The sequence below is a fragment of the Carettochelys insculpta genome, chromosome 12 (genome assembly GCF_033958435.1).
Source record: "Carettochelys insculpta isolate YL-2023 chromosome 12, ASM3395843v1, whole genome shotgun sequence".
Classification (NCBI taxonomy): Eukaryota; Metazoa; Chordata; order Testudines; family Carettochelyidae; genus Carettochelys; species Carettochelys insculpta.
In genome coordinates, this window is record NC_134148.1 from 46,303,818 (window position 1) to 46,326,025 (window position 22,208).

General features: G+C 45.4%; 1 protein-coding gene across 7 annotated transcripts in view; it reads left to right on the forward strand.

Moving 5' to 3' along the window:
• PPIP5K1 (diphosphoinositol pentakisphosphate kinase 1) overlaps positions 1-22,208 on the forward strand; it is a 172,893-nt gene that overhangs the window by 9,746 nt on the left and 140,939 nt on the right. For all 7 annotated transcript variants that reach the window (XM_075006499.1, XM_075006502.1, XM_075006500.1 and 4 more), the window contains 4 exons: positions 757-842; positions 1,296-1,450; positions 7,872-7,973; positions 8,329-8,490. In XM_075006499.1, coding sequence (XP_074862600.1) covers positions 757-842; positions 1,296-1,450; positions 7,872-7,973; positions 8,329-8,490 — 505 coding nt within the window. The remainder of the gene's footprint in view (positions 1-756; positions 843-1,295; positions 1,451-7,871; positions 7,974-8,328; positions 8,491-22,208) is intronic.

Sequence of the window (22,208 nt, forward strand, 5' to 3'; positions counted from 1 at the left end):
TTGCCCTAGATGAAGAGTGAGACTGTCTAGGAGATCTGGTATTTTGAAGACCTTCTTCCTGGAAACCAGGAGCTATAGCACTAGTCCTGCAGAGCCATGATATGCATCCTTGTTTGGGTTGGTAATACTCTTCTTTTGCAGCCATCACAATCGTGTGTGGGAGGCAGGTATCACTGGGCAGGTACGTGTGGTACTGTGCCTCCCTTCATGTCATGGCTTAGGCTGGGGTAGAGAGGTGTAGTGGTCAGGCAATGTGGCATGTCTAGTGGTTAGAATAGTAACTGTCAGAGGCCAGGAACAGCACCAATGGTCCGGAACCAGGTGTGGGAATTGAAACAAACTGAGAGGCAGGTCAGTTACTGTTGCTGTCAAGAAAGTTCACCTTGTTGCACAGATACTTCCTGGAATGCCTTCTGGGCTTCAGTGGAGCAGCTGGATCAATAAGGGACCACGAGGAAATCTGTTGGTCTGGGCTTTCAAAGTGCTACTTCCTGGGATTTCTGTTTTCACAGGACCTGTGTGGTGGTGCTTGGTCCTACGATGGCTGCTGGATAGAGATAGGAAGGTGCCAGCCCTCCTGGACACCTGAGTTCTAGTCTCATCTGTGCTGAACCTTAAACAGACTTTGTTGTATTTGCTCTACTTTAACCTATACTGAGTAATAGATAAATCCTCAAGTTTTGTGTTGCCATCGCAGCTGTGACCTTTCTTCCTGTTGTGTTCACTGCTACTGACTTCTTGCCCTGTCCCTTGCAGGCGAGAAGTATACCGGATCCTGCAGGAGGAGGGCATAGACTTGCCACGCTATGCTGTGCTCAATCGAGACCCTGACAAGCCAGATGGTGAGCATACCAAGGAGCAGTGGGTGTGGCAGGTTAATCTCCCCAGAGCGTGCTGCCTCAGGTGGTTCAGCCTTAGACAAGTCTGGGAGTAGATCTCTGGTACCCAGGGATGCTGATGCTCCAGACTTCTATTAAGCTCGTGTTTGGCTACCCTGTCTGCCAGTGCTGTTCCCACATATCCTATGCAGCCTGCCCCAAATTTCCAGGCATTGAGCAGGCTGCAGAAGGGGAGACCCCTCCAAAGATCTTGCTAAAGGAGTCTTGTTGAAGATCAGCCCTTAGTGGTGAGACTGAACAGGTCTGAGTCACAGTCGAGGCTGCTGACCTGAGCATGGGTAGAAGAGCCAAATGTCAAAATTGGTTGGCCAGGCCTTTGGAGGGGAGTGGCAAGCAGGGTCCCTGAATCAAACTTCTCACCTGTCCTGACCTGCTCCTGCTGTGATTTGTCTGCAGAGTGCAACCTTGTGGAAGGAGAGGACCAAGTGGAGGTGAATGGAGCTGTTTTCCCAAAGCCATTTGTAGAGAAGCCAGTCAGTGCGGAAGATCACAATGTTTATATTTATTATCCAACCTCAGCAGGTGGGGGCAGCCAGAGGCTCTTTCGGAAGGTGAGGGGAACTGTAGTTACCACTGGCCATAGATTATGGACAAACGTTTCAGACTGTGCCTGTCAACAGATAGACAGAACTCTTGAGTTGCCTTGGGGCCAGAGGTGTATCACTGGAAGGAGAGTCCTTGGGTCTGGGAGGGGCTTGTGGGGTGTTCTGGAGGGAGTGGTGTGGAAGTCTGTGTGCAAGTTGCCTGAGATTTTGTTGATTGTTAAATGCAAATGTCCGTTAATACCATGTTAAGAATGTGTAGTTAAATCGCCCTGAATCAGGAATTGTTGAAGCGATGGTTTTAGCAGCAGTGCCTGGCCTATGTGCAATATGATTGAGCACGTAGTAATAGACCTGCCCAAAAAAGCCTAGTAGATTTCCAGTGAAGGTTGCACAAGTGTTCATGCCATCAACATGATGGTTAGAAGTCATGGGTAGTACCAGCAGCTAATGCTGTTTTCATGCAGATGCCTTTGCACTCAACCTGCATATTATTTTAAACAGGGTGTATCTTTGTTACAGAGTTAACTCTAGTAGTCAGCCTTTGAGAGATTTCCTTTGAGGTTAGCCTGAGATGAGGCAGACTGTCCTCACTACAGAGTACCAGCTGATCGTCAGTGGGTCCATGCGGGCACTCTGTTCCCTCATGTGGCAGTGGTAGGACTTCTGCAGGCACATCTAAAGGCTTCCTCTGCTGTACGTCGACTCCTCTATTAAAAACTACATCTCAGCAAGGTGCACTCTGCTCTCCATGCCTGGTGTCGCTCTCATGGCTTTGCTTATCTGTATTTATCCACTTTCCCCAGCTTCGTCTATTTTTGTTTGGCTTGTGCATTCTTTGAGGAGGGGGATGGGACAAATTTTCCTCTGGGATTTGAATATGCCTAGCACAAGACAAGTACTCAGTTGTCAAACAAAGACTGTTTAGTGATGGTTACAGTTGCATTAGAACATGGCTCACCAACCCAAAACTTCTACAACATGGAAATAGGTGGTGGGAAGGAAAGTCTTGTGCATTCCTTTCCACCTTCATATTGCCTACAGTGCAGTCTGTAGAATGCTCCAGCATGCCATCTGGCTTTCATTTCTCCTTCAAGTGTGTAACACAAATGTGGCCACCAGCATAACCAACTTGCACCTTAAAGTATTTTACTTCTGTATCAGCAGACACCCATGTCTGGCTGTCTTTAGTTCCATGCAGCAAGGGAGCTATTTTACTTTAGCAATGCTGAGGACATGGCTAAAGTTTTGCATTAATGATTTTGTTTTAGTATTTCCCTAAGTGCTATCTAAGTTGGGGGTTTATTGCCTTGCTCAATGAGTCTCAACTAGGGATACAGAGCCCCAGGGGTGCCATGAGCAGGTGTGTGGGTAGGGGGGGCACCACATTGGACCAGCACTGAACTTGCTGGAGCCTCAGATAGGAAGCTGAAGCTCCACTGCATGTGCCCTCTGGGGCTGAATCAGAAGCCTGAGAAACTTACCATTGCTATGCCCTATAATGCCAGTCCTGGATCTTGTCTGCAAAAACCCAACTATGGCACAGGTGGGCTGTGGAGATTTTTGTAGCATGGTGGAGGGGAGGGAACGTGCGGAGAGAGAGGTTCAGAGCCCCTTCTTAGTCAATGATATGGGTAGCGAACTGCATGGGTATTTAAACAGCAGATAGCCAAAGTCAAATTGGAACTCTTAGTCTCCTTTTTGCCCTCAGAAATGGGTGGTGGTGGTCACATCATGACAGAATTATTGTCAAGTTGGGCAGGCTCAGGCATGGTGCACAAACTCTCAGTTACAGGTAAAAATGAGAAAAGTCTGTCTCTAAACAGACAAGTGCTGTGATCATTCAGATACTAGCTATGCAATGTGTTAAGAGCAACAGTGGGCTGGAGTACTGTGGGCTTCTTGCAAAGGGAGGTACAAAAAAGCAAGACACTTGTAAAAATGCCAAAAGAGGTCACTCTTCTGAGCTCTTGCTCTCTCTGTTGAGTCACATTTTTCCCCTCAAACTACCATGAAATTCAGATCATGTCAGTACATTCTGTGGCTTGGTTTTTATCCTATCAATATAACCTTTACGAAGTAAAGGTTTCAAATTTCCATTAAATCAAAAACGTCTGACTCCATATGAATTAGAAAGTCAGTATTAGCATCCCTCTAACTACGATATTTGATGGTGATGATTAATGTTTTGTTTTTCTCTGAGTGCTGTTCTGTGTGATTTCCAATTAGGTGTGTGTATACCATGTGTACAGTCACAGGTAAGTTTTTTCCCTTAGTTATACCTGTTGGTTGACTGGATCCCCCATGAAGTCATGCTGACCCACTGCCTCTTCAGTTCCTTCTTACCACCAGTGATGGGCATAGGGGCATTCTCTTCTCCTCTGTGAATGATTCCCCCCTCCCCCCAGCTAGTTGCATATGTATCTTCTGTAAATAGTTAAAAATGAGGGGGTTTTTTTTTAGGCTACGTTGAACCCTTGTCACTGGGGATTCTCTGCTCTCCCTCTGCCCCACCATTCCCCTCCCATTCTCCTTTACCTCTCCCTGAGCCAGGGCTTGCCTCAGTCCAAGGCTTTTAAACCAGGGAGGGGTCTGCCAGAAACAGATGCCAGAGGGCAACCTACAGCTGGCTTTTCTGAAGTACCTGGGGGAGTTCCACCAATCAGGTTCAAAATGTGTAGTGGCTTCTGCCCTGCAGCAAGAAGGAAATGGAGCTGGAAGCAGCTCTCTGGCCAGAGTCTGAACAAAGCCCAGTGAATGCAGCACAGGGCTGCTTGGCATTGAAACCAGTGTGCAATGCACCAGTCTGAGGTGCTCTGGTGAGGGAGGGCTCTGGGTTGGAGACCCTTGGCGCTGTCACTCCTCAGCACCTAAAACTGCTTTGTGGGGAGAGTTGTGGAACTGCTGTCGCCTGTGCCTTGCAGGCAGCACCCTAAAACTGATGCTCTGCTCCCCCTCTTGACCACCGCCATTGTGTGAGCCGCGCAAAGGAATGAGATCTGTGTTGGACTGCCCCTTCGTGCCTGCACAGCAGCTGGCACTGTCATTGCTGGGTCTGCAGCGGCCTGTCGAGTCTGGAACCACTGGAGGAGGGCCAGGTGGAGGACTTCAGCCTCCAGTGTGTGCAGGGAGAGTATTCAAAGCAGCCAGGGATCTCATAGCCCTGATGGACCTGCACACTCCCAACCAGCATGAGAGGGTGCCAATTGCACATCAAGCCACTAGTCAGTCTGGGGGTGGAAGCAGTCAGTGATGCATCGCTGATCCATGGCACTGAAGGATGGGGCATCCCCTTGCTTGCCACAGACAGGTTCCATGGAGTCTGATTCTGAGGTGGCCTCCGATGTGTCCTGAAGGAGCAGGCAGCAGGGCTGGCAATGTTCTCGGACTCCCATGCTGCAGTTGGCACAATGGCAGGTGCTGGCACGGTGCCCACATAATGGCCTTCTTGGGCCTTGTGGATGTACAATTAGTCCCAGGGGTCTTTCTCTGCATACTTCTTGGCCATCTCTGAGGGAAGGACTGCGTCCAAGATTAGTACCTTTCAAGGGTGTCTGCCACAGTTTCCACTGCCAACTGTATTGTATCTGACACTGAGTTGGATGTGGTGGCAGGCAGAAGGGCTGGATTTGATGAGTTGGACAGGCAGAAGAGACCCCCTCTGACACAGGCCTCCTTGTTAATCTCACCTGATGAGGCAGTAGCAGGAACCTGCCCAGGCCCTCCCCCGCCTGAGAGCAGAGCCTACCTAAATCTCTTGATGTGGTTGGTACAGTAGCTGAGCAACTAGATGGAGGAATACATTGAGGTATTGAACTCAACGTTAGACATTTTATGTCTGGTGTGCCCCACCAGTGTGGCACTTTCGCTAATTAAAACTAAAACTTCATGGAGAAGCTCCTGCCTCTTTGACCCACAACAGCAAAGGGGTTTGAGAGAAAATATTTAGTGCCTTCCACAGGCTACAAATGCCTTTTCCCCTCCACTTCCCTCAGACTAACTCATGATGGCAGCAGTTAATGAGCAGGGGACACAAGGACAGAAGGGGCCTACTCCTTGAGCTGAGGATGCAAAAAAGCTGCACCTCTTCAGGAGGATGCACTCCAGTAGAGGGATCCAGCTTTGCATTGGAAGTTAGCAGGCAGTTTTCTGCTGTCGTTTGAATCCTAGGATGCAGTGTTCAGATTTTCAGATCTTTTCTTGGAGGACTACAAGTCTGAATTCACAGCTTTGGTGAATAAGGGCCAGGCTGTGGGCAGGCCAGGCTGGGCTGGACTGGACTGGACCCAGCATTGCCTAAGACATGGCAATGTGCTGCTGCAAGCCTTGGGCCTTGCTGGTGTGGCCCAGTGGACTATATACAAAATCTCCTGTTCAAAGCTGTCTCTCTGTTCTAAGAAATGGACTCAAAGCTGCAGAGCTTGAATGACTCCTGAACCATTCTGAGACAGCTGGGTCTGCACTCTCCAGGCATGCGAAGTAGGCCTCTCAGGCCTATGCCCTGGCCATCTCAAGGGAAGCCACAGCAAGACCACAATTCTTGAGGTGTGGGGCAGAAATCAGAAATGGCTTTAACAGCCTCATCCCAACCTGAACAACGAGGAGTCTGGGTTATTGGTGCAACTGTTGAGCCCCAGGCAGGCCTGTAAATGGCAGTGTATCACCAGACAACTGGATCCTTCTTTTCCCCTTTTCAGCGCACCTGTCCAGCTTCTACCCTGTGTTCCACCACATCACCTCGGACTGTTGGGCCCTTCTCGTGGTATGATGGGATAGTCTGTCCAATTCTCCTCACTCCCTATCCCCCACCTCCTTCCTCTATTCTTTTTCAGGGACCCCTTTCATAAACCACTCCTTGTGCGAGAGATATGAACCTTCTTGTTGGCAGGAGCTGCGAAGGAAATTCTGCAGGAGCTCTGGGCCAAGAGGCTCTCTTTCTAGGTGCCTGACACAATTAACACTAAACAGTTCTCTTCCTAGTCTGGCTTGCATTCATTTCTTCCTCTTAAAGAATATTAAGATCAATTAGTTGTATTCACGTTGAATTTGGTTAGACTCTGTCATCCTAGGGTGCTAAGGGCTAATTGAAACATCTTTGAATTGTTAGTGATTTATTTTCAAGAAATCACAGAAGATGAGTGAGGTGCCAGGAAATAAAGAAGAGCAAGCACAGAACCTGTCTTCAGAGATTACAGGGAATTAGTCTCTAGGAGTTTACAAAATGATGTTTTAATCATATGGTCCAGTAACTTTCCTTGCACCCCAATACTGTATCCCTCCCCAGTCACATCCCCAATCCCTGCACCACCTCCTGCATTCCTGCCCAAGGACAGAACCCATTTCTGGACCCTGCAAATTGGAGAACTAATCTGAAATTGGGTGAAATTCAGCAAAGACACATACAAGTGCTGCATTTTGTGAAGGAACAGTGTAGTGGCCAGTTACAAAATGGGAACTGCTTAGGAGTAGCATTGCGGAAGAGGATGTGGAGTGACAGCAGTAGATTGAGAGTCTAAGTGTTACAGTTGCAAACAGGTGAATATTCTGATTGTGGTAATAGGAGTGTTATGTAAGACGGTCATACTCAGGACTGTGAGGCCTCAGCTGAGTATCTGTCCAGTTCTTGGCTCCACATTTTGTAAAAAGGCAACTTAACAAATAACAGGTCATGTTTTCTAAGCCTATGAGGGAAGGCTAAAACCCTGGGCCCCATTTCTCTTTGAGAAAAGAAGTGTCATCAGGTCCCACTTCAATTTCCTTCTGTTGAGGACTGTTCCAAAGAAGATGGCAATCAAGTGCTCTCCTGGTCCACTGGAGGCAGGGCAAGCTTTAGGTTGGATGTTAAGAAAAGTTTTCTAACTATTTGGCTAGCAAAGTGCGATGCCCATCATAGGTTACGCAAACCCTGTCAGGGACTGTCTTGGCTTGCAGGACTGAGGCAGGACCACATAAACTAGATTAGACGACCTTTTGAGGTCCCTTTCAGCCCTGCATTGCTGTGCTACATACCAACTTTCAGGGGTTCCCTTCCATCCCTCTTTGCTCCAGCCTTTTGGATTAATTGTTCCCAAGGGAAGAGGTGATGTCGCTTTACATTGCCAGGCTTTTATGTGGCTGTCTTGAGTTTATTTAAACTTTCCCTTTAGGCCTTCATTAGGCAGGGAACACCCTTCCATGAAAGACGAGGGGTTGAAGAAACAGCACTCTTCCTGTGTGCTGCTAGATGGTAGGCTGTGTGCTCATGATGGGGGGTGAGACTTATCACTGTCAAGTAGAATAGCAGGTCAAGAATTGCTCTCAGGGCACCAGACCTGTGTGGTTCCTCGCTCTTTTCAGCAGGAGTGGCTTGTGCAGGAACATCTACTGCAGTTCAGTCAGAGCTACTTCTTTTTTTACCTTTTCTGCGGTTCTCTTTATCCCTTGCATTCAGATTGGTAGCCGGAGCAGTGTCTACTCCCCTGAGAGCAGCGTACGGAAAACTGGCTCGTACATCTATGAGGAGTTCATGCCTACAGATGGCACTGATGTCAAGGTGAGGAGAAGTTGGATGGGGGTGTGAATGTGTATGAAAGTGAGATCCGGCTGTCGTCTTATCCAGACCTTGAGACTCTCTAACCTTGGTAGTCCTGCTGAGAACTTTGGAGTATTCCCTTGCGATAGGAGGTACTGACAGCACTGCCCGAGCAACATCAGGAGTTACCCTGTCTGCCTTGGACGTTAATGAGAGCATATGGCATCAGACTCTTTTACTTCTCCATATGTCTGTAGCCCAGCTATGTCATGATGGATTGCAGTTAGTTCACCTGTCTGCTTAGCTGTAATTTCTTGGAGCCTAGCTAGATAATCCAGTGATGTAGGCCACCTAGCTCACCTCTCTCTCTGTCTAGGTGTACACAGTTGGGCCTGATTATGCCCATGCAGAAGCCAGGAAGTCCCCTGCTCTGGACGGGAAGGTTGAACGGGACAGCGAGGGGAAAGAGATCCGCTATCCGGTCATGCTGACTGCCATGGAGAAGTTAGTTGCCAGGAAAGTCTGTGTTGCCTTTAAGGTTTGTGTGTGTTGCATTCTGCAGAGAGAACACTTTTTCCTGAACCATTCTGTTTGTGCCCCAGACATTCACTTCTGTCACCACAGTAGTCCTGACACCTGCCTCATCACCCATGGCCCAGGTCAGTAGTAAGCTTGTCAGGCAAGCTGAGGGGTCACTGGGTTGGGTGCTCAAAAGCTTTTGGTGAGTTCTCCATGGATGCTGGCTACATATGGTCTGAGAACATTTAGTTTGCTTATGTTACAAAGAGGGACACCAAACAAATATGTGACCTGCCACCTGCCTACTCCCTTGGCCTGTCTCTTCCATCTCCTTGCACATTTTTGCTGCATATTTTCTGCCACTATTTGGTGTCATTTTGCTGGTGGGCCTGTGTACATTGGGTGGTTCTTGGCATTGTCACCCATTAGTTCTGATTGTGGGCATGCTCATTGCATTTCATGGGGATTCAGCACCAGTTTGGTTGCACCATTTTAGAGTGTCTTGAAAACTCCATTTTCAAGGTCATTAGAGTACTAGTATGGATGGGAGACCCAGGCACTTGCAGCTGCACTGTTTCATATGTCCCTCTGGGTGCAATCCATGGTGCTTCTGATCACCCTCCATAGCTACCCTCATCTTAGCTCTTTGCTATGCACTTACCCATGACTTGAGATAGTACCTTCCATGAGAAGAGGCAGAGCTGATATTTGACCAGGCCTTGGCTCTGTCCAGGAGTACCTTAAAAACATAAGAATACCCACACTGGGTCAGACCAAAGATCTATGTAGTCCAATAGCCTATCTTTGGACAGTGACCAATGCTATATGCCCCAGAGGGACTGAACAGAACAGGTGGTTGAGGGATCCCTCTAGTCATCGATTGGCAGCCTCTGACAAACAGAGGCCAGGGATGTCATTTCTACCTATCCTGGCTGATGAGTCTTGATGGACCTAAATTCATGGAGGTTATCTAGTTTTTTCTGAACCTTGTTAAAGTTCTGGTCTTCACAACCTCCTCTGGCCAGGAGTCCCACAGATTGATTGTGTGCTGCATGAAGAAATACTTCCTTTTGTTTGTTTTAAACCTACTACTTGTTAATGTCATTTGGTGAACCCTGGTTCTAATGGCAACAAGTAAATAACTCTTCCTTATTCACTTTTCTTCACATCTGTCATGATTTTATAGACCTCTGTCATATCACCCCCTTCTTCTCTTTTCTAAGATGAAAAATCCCAGTCTTTTTAATCTCTCTCCATCTCTGTTCCAAACTCGTAATCATTTTTGTTGCCCTTTCTGAACTTTTTCCAATGCTGATGATGTGACCACATCTGTACCTAGCATTCAGGATGTAGGCATACCATGGATTTATATAGAAGCAGTGAAATAGTCTTTGTCTTATTCTCTATCCCTTTTTAAATTATACCTAACGTTGCTTGCTTTTTTGACTGCTGCTGCACATTGGGTGGATGGTTTCAGAGAACTAACCACAATGACTTCAAGATTTCTCTCTTGAGATGTTACAGCTAAATTAGTCCCCTTCGCTTCGTGTGTGTATATATAGTTGGGATTTTTTCCCCCAGTGTACGTTACTTTGCATTTGCCAACATTAAAATTCATTTGCCAATTCTTTGGCTAATCACCTAGTTTCGTGAAATCCTTTTGATGCTCTTCAGTCTATTTTGCTCTTAATGGCCTTGCGCCGTTTAGTATCATTGGCAAATTTTGCCACCTCACTGTTTATACGTGATTTGGAGAAAGGGGTAAATAGGTTGAATAGCATTGGTCCCAGTACGGGCCCTTGAGGGACACTGCTAGTTACCTCTCTCCATTCTGAAAAGTGACTATCGAGTCCTACTGTTTGTTTTCTATCTTTTAACCAAAACAAAAAAGCAGTCAAGTAGCACTTTAAAGACTAGCAAAATAATTTATTAGGTGAGCTTTCATGGGACAGACCCACTTCTTTAGACCATAGCCATACCAGAACAGACTCAATATTTAAGGCACAGAGAACCAAAAATAATAATCAAGGTTGACAAATCAGAAAAAAAATTATCAAGGTGAGCAAATCAGAGAGCAGAGGGGCGGGGTGGAGGGGGAGTCAAGAATTAGATTAAGCCACGTATGCAAAAGAGCTTATAATGACCCAGAAAATTCACATCCCGGTTCAAACCAGGTGTTAATGTGTTGAATTTGAATATAAAAGAGAGTTCAGCAGCCTTTCTTTCAAGACTTGTGAAAATTCCTCTTCAGTAAAATGCAGACTGTTAAGTCATTAGCGGAATGGCCCACTCCATTAAAATGTTGGCTAACCAGTGTGTGGATCAAGGATGGCCTGATCGGTACCACACTCTACCAGAAACCCACTGGTCGCTATACTTACCTACATACTTCTAGCGTCCATCCTGCACACATAACTAGATCCATTGTTTACAGTCAAGCCCTTGGGTACAATCGCATTTGCTCTGATCCTACTGACAGAGACCGAAAACTACAAGATCTTTACCAAATATTCATAAACCTGAATTACCCACCAGGAGAAACAAAAAAACAAATCGACAGGGCCAGACGAATACCCAGAGAGCAGCTACTCCAAGATAGGCCCGAGAAAGCCAAGAATAGAACACCACTGGTCATTACCTACAGCCCCCAACTGAAACCACTGCAACACACTATTAAAGACCTACAACCTATCCTTAATCAGGATGCCACACTCCAGAAGGCCCTAGCTGACAGGCCTGTTCTCTCCTACAGACAACCTCCCAACCTTATGAGGATTCTCGCCTATACCTCAGGAATACCAGTCCTGGAGCTTTTCCTTGCAACAAAGCCTGCTGCCAGCTTTGTCCGCATATCTATTCTGGAGATACTATCACTGGACCTAACCAGGTTATTCACAGAATCACAGGCACATTCTCATGTTCCTTGACTCGCATCATATATGCCATCATGTGCCAACAATGTCCAGTTGCTTTGTATATGGGACAGACTTCAGACTCTCTTAGACAAAGAGTTAATGGACACAAAACAGACATAAAAACACTCCTGATCCACAAATGGGTCAGCCAGCGTTTTAATGGAGCGGGCCATTCTGTTAATGACCTAAAAGTCTGCATTTTACTGAAGAGGAATTTTCACAGAGTCTTGAAAGAGAGTCTGCTGAACTCTTTTATATTCAAATTCAACATACTAATGCGTGGTTTGAACCGGGATGTGAATTCCCTGGGTTATAGGGGCTCTTTTGTATACTTGGCTTTATCTAATTCTTGACTTTCCCCGCCCCCCCCCCCCCCCTCTACTCTCTGATTTGCTCACCTTGATAATTTTTTTTCTGATTTGTCAATCTTGATTACTGTTTTTGGTTCTCTGTGCCTTAAATATTGAGTCTGTTCTGGTATGGCTGTGGTCTGAAGAAGTGGGTCTGTCCCATGAAAGCTCACCTAATAAATTATTTTGTTAGTCTTTGAAGTGCTACTTTACTGCTTTTTTGTTTTGATAGTATATAGGCTAGTACGGCTTTCTCTCTGTTACCATCTTTTAACCAGTTATCAGTCCATGAAAGGACCTTCCCTTTTAGCCTATGACAACTTGCCTTTGACGGATCTTGGCAAAGGCTTTCTGGAAATCTAAGTACACTGTATTCACTGGTTACACCTGGTCCACGTGCTTGTTTACCCCCTCAAAGAGCTCTGATAGATTAGTAACACATGATTTCTCTTTACAAAAACCATGTTGACTTTTCCCCAACAAATTATGTTCATGTGTGTCTGACAATTCTGTTCTTTACTGTAATTTCAACTAAGTTGCCTGGCACTGACATTAGACTTAACCATCTGTTGTTGCCATAATAACCTCCTCTAGAGCTCTTTTAAAATACTGGTGTCGTTAGCCAATTATTGGGTTCAGAAGAAGATGCATGACTGTGTGTTTGTCAGTTTGAAAAGTGTGACTGTTTGAAAAAATAGTAACAGATTGATAGCTGTGTTAGCCTATATTCTATCAAAACAAAAAAGCAGTCTTGTAGCACGTTAAAGACTAACAAAATAATTTAGTAGGTGATGAGCTTTCATGGGACAGACCCACTTCTTCAGATCCATAGCTTTACTAGAGCAGACAACAATTTTTGGACCTCTGTGCTTCATATATTATCAAGGTTGACAAATCAGAAAAATTATCAAGGTTGGCTTTAAACTAGGTTCATTGGGGGATGGTGACGTAAGTGGGGGAAGTGGGATACTGGAAAGGAACACAAAGAAGAAAGTGCAACAGAGGAGGACCCCTGAATTTTACCGAGAGCGCCAGGCAATTGGGTAGTTGTCTTAGGCCGATGTACGTGAGCACAAGGAGCCTTGGAAACAAGCAGGAAGAACTGCATGTCCTGGCACAGTCAAGGATGTAGGATGTGATTGGCATAATAGAGAGTTGGTGGGAGAGCTCTCACGAGTGGAGCACTGTCATGGAAGGTTATAAACTGGAAGGACAGGCAAGGGAGGAAAGGTGGCGGAGTTGTGCTGTATATTAGAGAACAGTATGATTGCTCAGAGATCCAGTGTAAAATGAGATAAAAGCCCATTGAGTCTTTGGGTTAAGTTTAGAGGTGGAAATAACAAGGGTGATGATGTGGGTAGTGTCATGTGGCTGGATTTTTATATTGGATAGGTAAGCCATTTTTTGCACCCAGTGTATCTGTTGGCCCTAAATATTTTACTGGGGGGCATGTGAGGTATCTGTTGAAAGCTGATGGTACCCTGAATCTATATATGCTACTTTATGCCTGTATCATGTTGGTAGGTAAAGTTATAGATTTTAGCTATGTAGTTGTATTAGAAAATTTTTTGGTGCTAAGCTTCACAATAGGAGGTGTGAACTCAGCCCCAGCCAGACTATTGGGCTAAACAATGAGGTGGAAACCAGATGCTCAGACGTGGAATCCACATCCTAGATGCTTGGGACTTGTCAATGGAATGCTGCTCGCTGGTCAAGTGACCTGGGCTGAGCAAAGGAACTGAAATGAGATGCCCGGACATAGATTCTACCTGCCATGTAAATGACTGAGCGTGCTAGCAACACCAGTGACAGATTGCCACAACAGCTCACCTGGGTCAGGTGACTTTTGATTGTCCAGGGGCTGATGGGAAGAAGAAAAGGCTTTGTCCCAGGACAGGAGAGAACCATGAGGTGAATTTAGCAGTGTCCATCTTGGGTCTTTTGGTATCTGTGTCTGTCTCCAAGGGTCTTGTCCCAGCACGTAGACCCCAGCAGGCTGGATCTACAGTTCTCCAGTAACTAAAACTATTATAACCAGAGACTTTCAAGAATCCACATATAACACTTTTTTCTCTCTAACCCTGTTTTTTTTTTTTTCTTTTGCTAATAAAGTTTTAGATATTTAGAATTGAAGAATTCATAAGCATGGTGATTTGGTAATATCCAAGTATATATTGACTGGGGTCTGTGGCTGAACCTTTTGGGGGCCGGAAGAATCTGTGTAGAGTTGGTGAAATAGGTTTTAAAAAACGTTTCACCTGAGTTGGGATTGTTGGTCTGGGCTCGTATAGCAGCTGAGAAGTCTGTGGGTTTGTTTGTGTGGCTTCAGGCTAGCCAGGGGGATGGCAGAGGTGCTGTTGTGGTTGGTTGGATTTGCCTTAGTGAGGAAGGAAATCCCAGTCTGGGACTGTAAGTAGCCTGGATTTTAAGTAAAGTTACCTTGGATTAATTTATCTGGCTGTGCCCAGAAATCCGCTCCTATTGTAGGCATCTACTGTAGACGATAGACCACCTGATCAGGTGGGTGAGGTAGATGAGGTTTCTTTTGCGCAGTTAATGGAAACTGGTAGATCACAGGCCCTGGTTCTCATAGGGGACTTCATCACCTGGACATTTGCTGGGAGGCCAACGCAGTGGTGCACACACAATCCAGGAAGTTTTTGGAGCACATTGAGGAAAATTTTGTGGTATAAATGCTGAAGGAGCCAACTAGAGGCTGTGCTCAGCTTGACGTGCTATTCACAAACAGGGAAAAATTGATAGGGAAAGTAAATGGTGGGTGGTAACTTGGGAAGCAGTGATCATGGGATGGTAAAGTTCTGGATCCCGACCAAAGGAAGAAAGCAGATTATGGATGCTGGACTTCAGAAAAGCAGACTTTGACTCCCTCAAGTAAATGGTAGGTAGGATCTCCTGGGAGGCTAGCATGAGAGAGAAAGGGATTCAGAAGAGCTGGCTGTATTTTAAATAAGTCTTACAGAAGGCACAGGAACGTACCATCCCAACATGCAGTTAAGAAAAGCAAATGTGGTAAGCTACCTGCTTGGCTTAATAGAGAAATCTTTGGTGCTCTTAAGCAAAAATTGAAGCTCATAAGGAGTGGAAATTTGGACAGATGACAAGGGAAGAGTATAAATATGTTGCTTGACCCTGCAGGGGTGCAGTCAGGAAGGACAAAGCGCTATTGGAGTTGCAACTAGCAAGGAATGTGAAAGGCAGCGAGAGATTTCTACAGGTATGTTAGCAATAAAGAGGTGGTCAGGAGGGTGTGGGGCTGTTACAGAATGGGGAAGGGAGCCTAATGACAGATGATGTGGAAGAAGTTGAAATACTCAGTGCTTTCTTTGCTTCTGTCTTCACAGACAAGGTCTGTTCCCAGACTTCTGCATTGGACAGCACAGAATGAGAAGGGGGTGGGCAGCCCTCAGTGGGGAAAGAACAGGTTAAGGACTATTTAGAAACGCTGGATATACACAAATCCATGGGTACAGGACCCAATGCATTCAAGGCTGCTGAGGGAGTTGGCTGATGTGATTGCAGAGCCCTTGGCCATTATTTTTGAAAACTCCTGGTGACTGGGGGAAGGGCCTGGATTTTTTTGAAAAAAGGCAATGGAGTGTACACCTTTAAAGAAGGGGAAGAAGGACAATCCAGGGAACTCCAGACCTGTCAGCCTTACCTCAATCCCAGGAAAACTCATGGAGGAGAGACTCAAGACATCCATTTTGAAGCACTTGGCAGAAAGGAAAGTGATCAGAAATAGTCACCATAGATTCACCGATGATGACTGACCAACCTGATTATCTTCTTTGATGAAGTATCTGGCTCTGTGGATATGGGGAAGGCAGCGGAAGTGATATATCTACCCTGTAGCAAAGATTTTGTTAGTCTCTCACAGTATTCTTGCCAGCAAGTTAAAGAAGTATGGATTGGATAAATGGACTGTAAGATGGGTAGAAAGCTGGTTAGTGTCTGGCTCAATGGATTGTGATCAGCAGTTCTGTGTCTGGTTTCTTGGCCAGTATCAAGCGGAGTACCCCAAGGGTCAGTCCTTGTGCTAGTTTTGTTGATCTTCATTGTTTTTCCTCAGTAGGATTTAACTTCCACTTTTCCGTTGTCTGGGCTCTGACAGGCTTGAAAGCAACCAAAGGGTGATCCAGTAATTCCTTTGTCTTGTTTCAACCACCTCTGGGCTTGCCTGAAGCACAGCAAATTGATCCTTGTTTGTGCGAACCTTTTGATAAGGTTCTCCTTCTTGACTGTGGGCTCTGTTGTACTGTCGCCTCTCTGCAATGCCTCTCTTCTCCATGCAGCTTGTCTTTACATTCTCTTCTTTCCACCAGTTCTGTACTTTGTGCAATCTCTGCCTCCTCTCTTTGCCCTCCCACCAGCTCTTCATGTTCTTCTCTAGGCCATACCTTCCATCACCATCCCACATATGGTCCAGGAATCCCAATGTTCTTCCAACCCCATCCCCTTGGGCATAGTTCACATGAATGCATGCTCATTTGTGTCTATGTGCACATGTTGGTATACTCTCATCTGTCAGAGAAAGGGGGCAGATGGACTATTATGTGTGACCTATGATGGTCTTATTTTAGGTGGTCTTTGCACGTGACTGCAGCTATACAAACTGAGAGTGGAAATAAGATACACACTTTTGCAGGGCAACAAGAAGTCCTGTGGCACCTTATAGACTGACAGATATTATGGAGCATAAGCTTTTGTGGGCAAACACCCACTTTGTCAGATGCATGAGTGAGTCAGTGCAGTGAGTGAGTAACCAGTGGAACATTGCAGCTAGGGGTGTGATGGATTGTTGGTCACTGAATTTTTACATGAACATCAAATATTCTTCTTAAAGTTATATTCTGCCTCAACTAGCAGTCCTTCTGAAGTGTTCCATTGTTGGTGTGTCCTGGCTCTGGAGATCAGAGACTTTTTTTGTAGCAGAGATCATTGGGGCCATGTGTGCATGGTAGCAGTCTTGAGGCAGTATCACCTAAAGTATTACATCTGCAACATGGCACTCCTGAGTTCCTTCTCTCCAGTCCTTGGCTGTAGATAGAGCTCCACAGCACTACATCTCCTCTGAAAGACAAAATCTGTTGTAAGTTTAGAGGCATTGTTATATTACTCTTACGTAGTTAACTGATACCCCCAGGTCTCACTTTTTCCCTTTAAAAACAAAAACAGAAAACCTTAGGGATTTCCCCCATTTTTCTCTCCTGTAGCTGTAGAAATAACTTCTATTGTTCCCTCCATAGTGGATAGTCATACCCGTTCCATGACTAAATGTCTGACTGGCAGAAGCATGTCTCCTATCCATGAACCAGCGTCTTTCTTGGCCATTCCTCCTGTGCCCACTGCGTAGAGAAAAAACACACTGCAACAAGATGAAGGGAAGGACCAGGCATGACAGGGAACTCTGACTCAGTGATTTTACATAAGAACGGCCATACTGGGTCAGACCAAAGGTCCATCCAGCCCAGTATCCTGTCGGCCAACACTGGCCAGTGCCAGGTGCCTCAGAGGAGGTGAACCAAAGACAATGATCAAGCGATTTGTTTCCTGCCATCTGTCTCCAGCCTTTGACTAAAGGCTAGGGGCACCATACTTTACCCTGGGCTAATAGCCATTTATGGACCTAACCTCCAAAAATTTATCAAGCTCTATTTTAAACTCTGTTAGAGTGCTGGCCTTCACAGCCCCTCCGGCAAGGAGTTCCACAGGTTGACTGTGCGCTGTGTGAAGAAAAATTTTTATATTAGTTTTGAACCTACTACCCATTAATTTCATTTGGTGTCCTCTAGTTCTTATATTATGGGAACAAGTAAATAACTTTTCAATATTCACTTTCTCCACACCATTCATGATTTTATATACCTCTATCATATCGCCCCTCAGTCTCCTCTTTTCTAGACTGAAAGTCCCAGTCTCTGTAGCCTCTCCTCATATGGGACCTTTTCCAAACCCTTAATCATTTTAGTTGCCCTTTTCTGAACTTTTTCTAATGCCAGTGTATCTTTTTTGAGGTGAAGAGACCACATCTGCATGCAGTACTCAAGATGTGGGCGTACCATAGTTTTATACAGGGGAAGTATGATATTCTTCATCTTATTCTCTATCCCTTTTTTTAATAATTCCTAACATCCTATGTGCTCTACTGTCGCCGCACACTGTGTGGATGTTTTCAGAGAACTATCCACTATAATTCCAAGATCCCTTTCCTGATCTGTTGTATCTAAATTTGCCCCCATCGCATTGTATGTATAATTGGGGTTATTTTTCCCAATGTGCATTCTTACACTTACCCACATTAAATTTCATTTGCCATTTTACTGCCCAATCACTCAGTTTGCTGAGATCTTTTTGAAGTTCTTCACAATTTACTGTGGTTTTGACTATCCTGAACAGCTTGGTATTATCTGCAAACTTTGCCATCTCACTGCTTACCCCTTCTCTAGGTCATTGATGAACAAGTTGAACAGGATTGGTCCCAGGACTGACCCCTGGGGAACACTGCTAGTAACCCCCCTCCATTGTGAAAATTTACCATTTATTCCAACCCTTTGTTTCCTGTCTTTTAACCAGTTTCCAATCCATGAAAGGATCTTTCCTCCTATCCCATGAGGGACCTTGTCAAAGGCTTTCTGGATCCCCCCGTCTGCATGTTTGTTAACCCCTTCAAAGAACTCTAATAGATTAGTAAAACATGACTTCCCTCTACAGAAACCATGCTGACTTTTGCCCAACAAATCATGTTCTTCTATGTGTTTGACAGTTTTATTCTTTACTATTGTTTCTACTAATTTGCCCGGTACTGATGTTAGACTTACCGGTCTGTGATTGCCAGGGTCTCCTCTAGAGCCCTTTTTAACGTTATGTTAGCTGTCTTCCAGTCATTGGGTACCGAAGCTGATTTAAAGGATAGGTTACAAACCACCATTAATAGCTCTGCAATTTCACATTTGAGTTCTTTGAGAACCCTTGGGTGAATGCCATCTGGTCCTGGAGACTTGTTACTGTTTAGCTTATCAATTAGTTCCAAAACCTCTTCTACTGACACTTCAATCTGGGACAGTTCCTCAGATTTGGGAACCTCTGTAATATCCTCAGCCGTGAAGACTGAAGCAAAGAAATCATTTAGTTTCTCTGCAATGGCATTATCTTCCTTGATTGCTCCTTTTATATCGCTATTGTCCAGGGGTCCCACTGCATTTTTAGCGGGCTTCCTGCTTCTAATGTACTTAAAAAAACATTTTACCATTGTTTTTTGAATTTATGGCTAACTGTTCCTAAAATCTTTTTTTGGCTTTCCTTATGACATTTTTACACTTAATTTGGCAGTATTTATGTTCCTTTCTATTTTCCTCACTAGGATTTGACTTCCAGTTTTTAAAAGATGCCTTTTTATCTCTCACTGCCTCTTTTACATGGTTGTTAAGCCACGGTGGCTCTTTTTTAGGTCTCTTACTGTGTTTTTTAATTTGGGGTATACATTTAAGTTGGGCCTCTAATATGGTGTCCTTGAAAAGTTTCCACGCAGTGTGCAGGGATTTTACTTTAGTTACTCTACCTTTTAATTTCTGTTTAACTAACCGCCTCATTTTTGTATAATTCCCCTTTTTGAAATTAAATGCCAGAGTGTTGGACTGCTGCAGTGTTCCTCCCAACACAGGAATATTAAGTGGTGTTATATTATGGTCACTAAAGATATAATTGGAGATACACATCTCCTGGAATTGGAAGGTCATCTAGTCCAGTCCCCTGCCCTCTTGGCAGGACTAAACGCTATCCCTGACATTGAATTGCCTCAATCCCTAAATGGCCTCCTCAAGGATTGAGCTCACAACCTTGGGTTTAGTAGGCCAATACTCAAACCACTGAGCTATACCTTTACCCTCTTAAAGGAGAAATCTCTAAAGTTGCCTTGAGAGACACTCTCTCTGAAGCACCACACACGACCTCAGGTACCAAAACCTCAACTTCCAAAACCTAGCACACCTCAGGCTTGGGAATCTAATAGAGAATTTCACCAGTCAAATACGTGCCCTCAGTGCCGAGCTCTTCCAGAGGCAGCGCATCCCACATGCCGAACGCTGTCCTGATACAGGCCTCTGCTAAGCCTATGATTAGAGCATGAGTTGAGGTGATCAGTCTCCAGCATGGAGTTTGGCACTGCAAGCTACACACCCATTGATACGACCCATCAGTTGGCACTGACAGCTAGGAGTAGCATGGCACCAATCACACTGAATAGATTAGACTGTGGCTCTGAGAGTAGAAGAAATGTATTGGCCTTAACTTATCCCAGTGTTTATTTGGTAGCATATGTATGCCAAGTGTGCAAAGGGTGGCATGAGCTTCCTTTGTGGTGTGAAGGACATTTGTCTTGGAGGACCAGAGTTTGTCCCTGTCGAAAGAAAGGTCATCAGCTTACCACTGACAGTGAACTGCTGGAAAATGTGGAGCATGTCCTGTCTCTTGGAAGCCATCTTTCCATTTAAGTTGACATCCAATGCGGAAATCCCAGAATGGTCTGATCCATCCAAGCTCTCCTTTCGCCTGCCTGAGACACTGGGTCTTTGAGGTTTGGGACATCTATGCCAAGACAAATCTCCTTGTATACTGTGTAGTGGCTGTCCAGGTTTCACATGCATACAGTAACATTAGAACAATATACAAGTGGCATTTGAAGGCACTTGATCAATATCATGAATGCTGCCTCAGGAGAATCCTAAATATCTCTTGAGGGTATAAATGCGCAAACACTAGATTCTGTTTTCTGAATTGAGGGAAGGACAGAGGAGTGTTGGGGGCCAGCAGAAGCAATAAAAGGAAATGACATGAAAACATCTTACTCATCAAATGACTGCTGAGAGAGAGTGGATCCCAACAAACTGAAGCAGAGATCTCAGAGGAGGAGACCGTCCCAAACTCAGATCACCTTCAGTAAAACATCCGAACTGCAGTTTTGAAAAATTTGTTTGAGGATCTGCATGATGTTGCCCAACACTAAGCTGTTAAGTGATGGCCAGAAGTATGTTTGGAATTTCTGCCTAGTTTACCATGCCTGGACAGCTATGACAGACCTGTGGGCATTGTTCCCTGTAAGGTGAGACCTTGGGTCACCACCCAGGAGAGAGTCAAATGCTTCCCAGCTGATTAGCAGAGTGCCTACAGCTGGCAGCATGTTTCTGTTGATAGTGCACATCTTCACGTCTCGGTTCACAACTACCTATTCTACACATGAACTGAAAACATTAGTGGGAACATTGCCAGGGGGTGCTAGGGATTATATAAGATCAGGCTACACCATCCCCTTCCTCTTCATTTCTTTTCAGGGACCCCACTCACAAGCACCTTCCACAACAGGAGGTAAACCACCTCCATCTTGGTGCTGTGGAACCAGTCCCAACACCACATCAAGAGTAAGGTGTCTCTCCAACTACTTCCTCACTCAGGAAAGTGGAGGCTGGAGACCTATCCTAGACCTTTGAAAATTTAAACAAATTCGTACAAAAAACTATTCAAACTGGTCATCCTAGCCACAATTAATTCAACCCTAGACAAGAGGGATAGGTTCACAGCCCTTGACTTTTAGGATGCTTATTTTCTTATAACTATACACCCTGCCTGCAGACACTTAGAATCACAGAATCATGGAATGCTAGGACTGGAAGGAAGCTTGAGAGGTCCTAGTGTCCAGCCCCCTGCCCTCATGGCAGGACCAAGTACTGTCTAGATCATCCCTGATTGACACTTATCTAACCTGTTCTTAAATATCTCCAGAGATGGAGATTCCACAACCTCCCTAGGCAATTTATTCCAGTGTTTGACCACCCTGACAGTTAGGAACTTTTCCCTAAGCTAGGGGAAGAGGTAGATAAGCTGGAGGGTAGGGACAGGGTCCCAATTCACTTAGACAAATTGGAAGACTGGGCTGCAAGAAATCTGATGAGGTTCAATAAGGGCAAGTGCAGAGTCCTGCACTTGGGCCGGAAGAATCCCAAGCATTGTTACAGGCTGGGGTCCGACTGGCGCGATAGTAGTTTTGCAGAACAGGATCTGGGAGTTGTAGTGGATGAGAAGCTGGACATGAGTCAACAGTGTGCTGTTGTAGCCAAGAAAGCTAATGGCATATTAGGTTGCATCAAGAGGAGCGTTGCCAGTAGATCCAGAGAAGTGATTATTCCTCTTTATTTGGCTTTGGTGAGGCCGCAGGGGGAGTACTGTGTCCAGTTCTGGGGCCCCAATTATAGGAAGGATGTGGATACACTGGAGAGGGTCCAGCGGAGGGCCACCAAAATAATTAGGGGGCTGGAGCATATGACTTATGAAGAAAGGCTGGGGGAATTGGGACTGTTTAGTCTGCAGAAGAGAACACTGAGGGGGGACTTGATAACAACCTTCAACTTACTGAAGGGAGGCTGCAAAGAGGCTAGAGAGAAGCTGTTCACAGTGGTCAC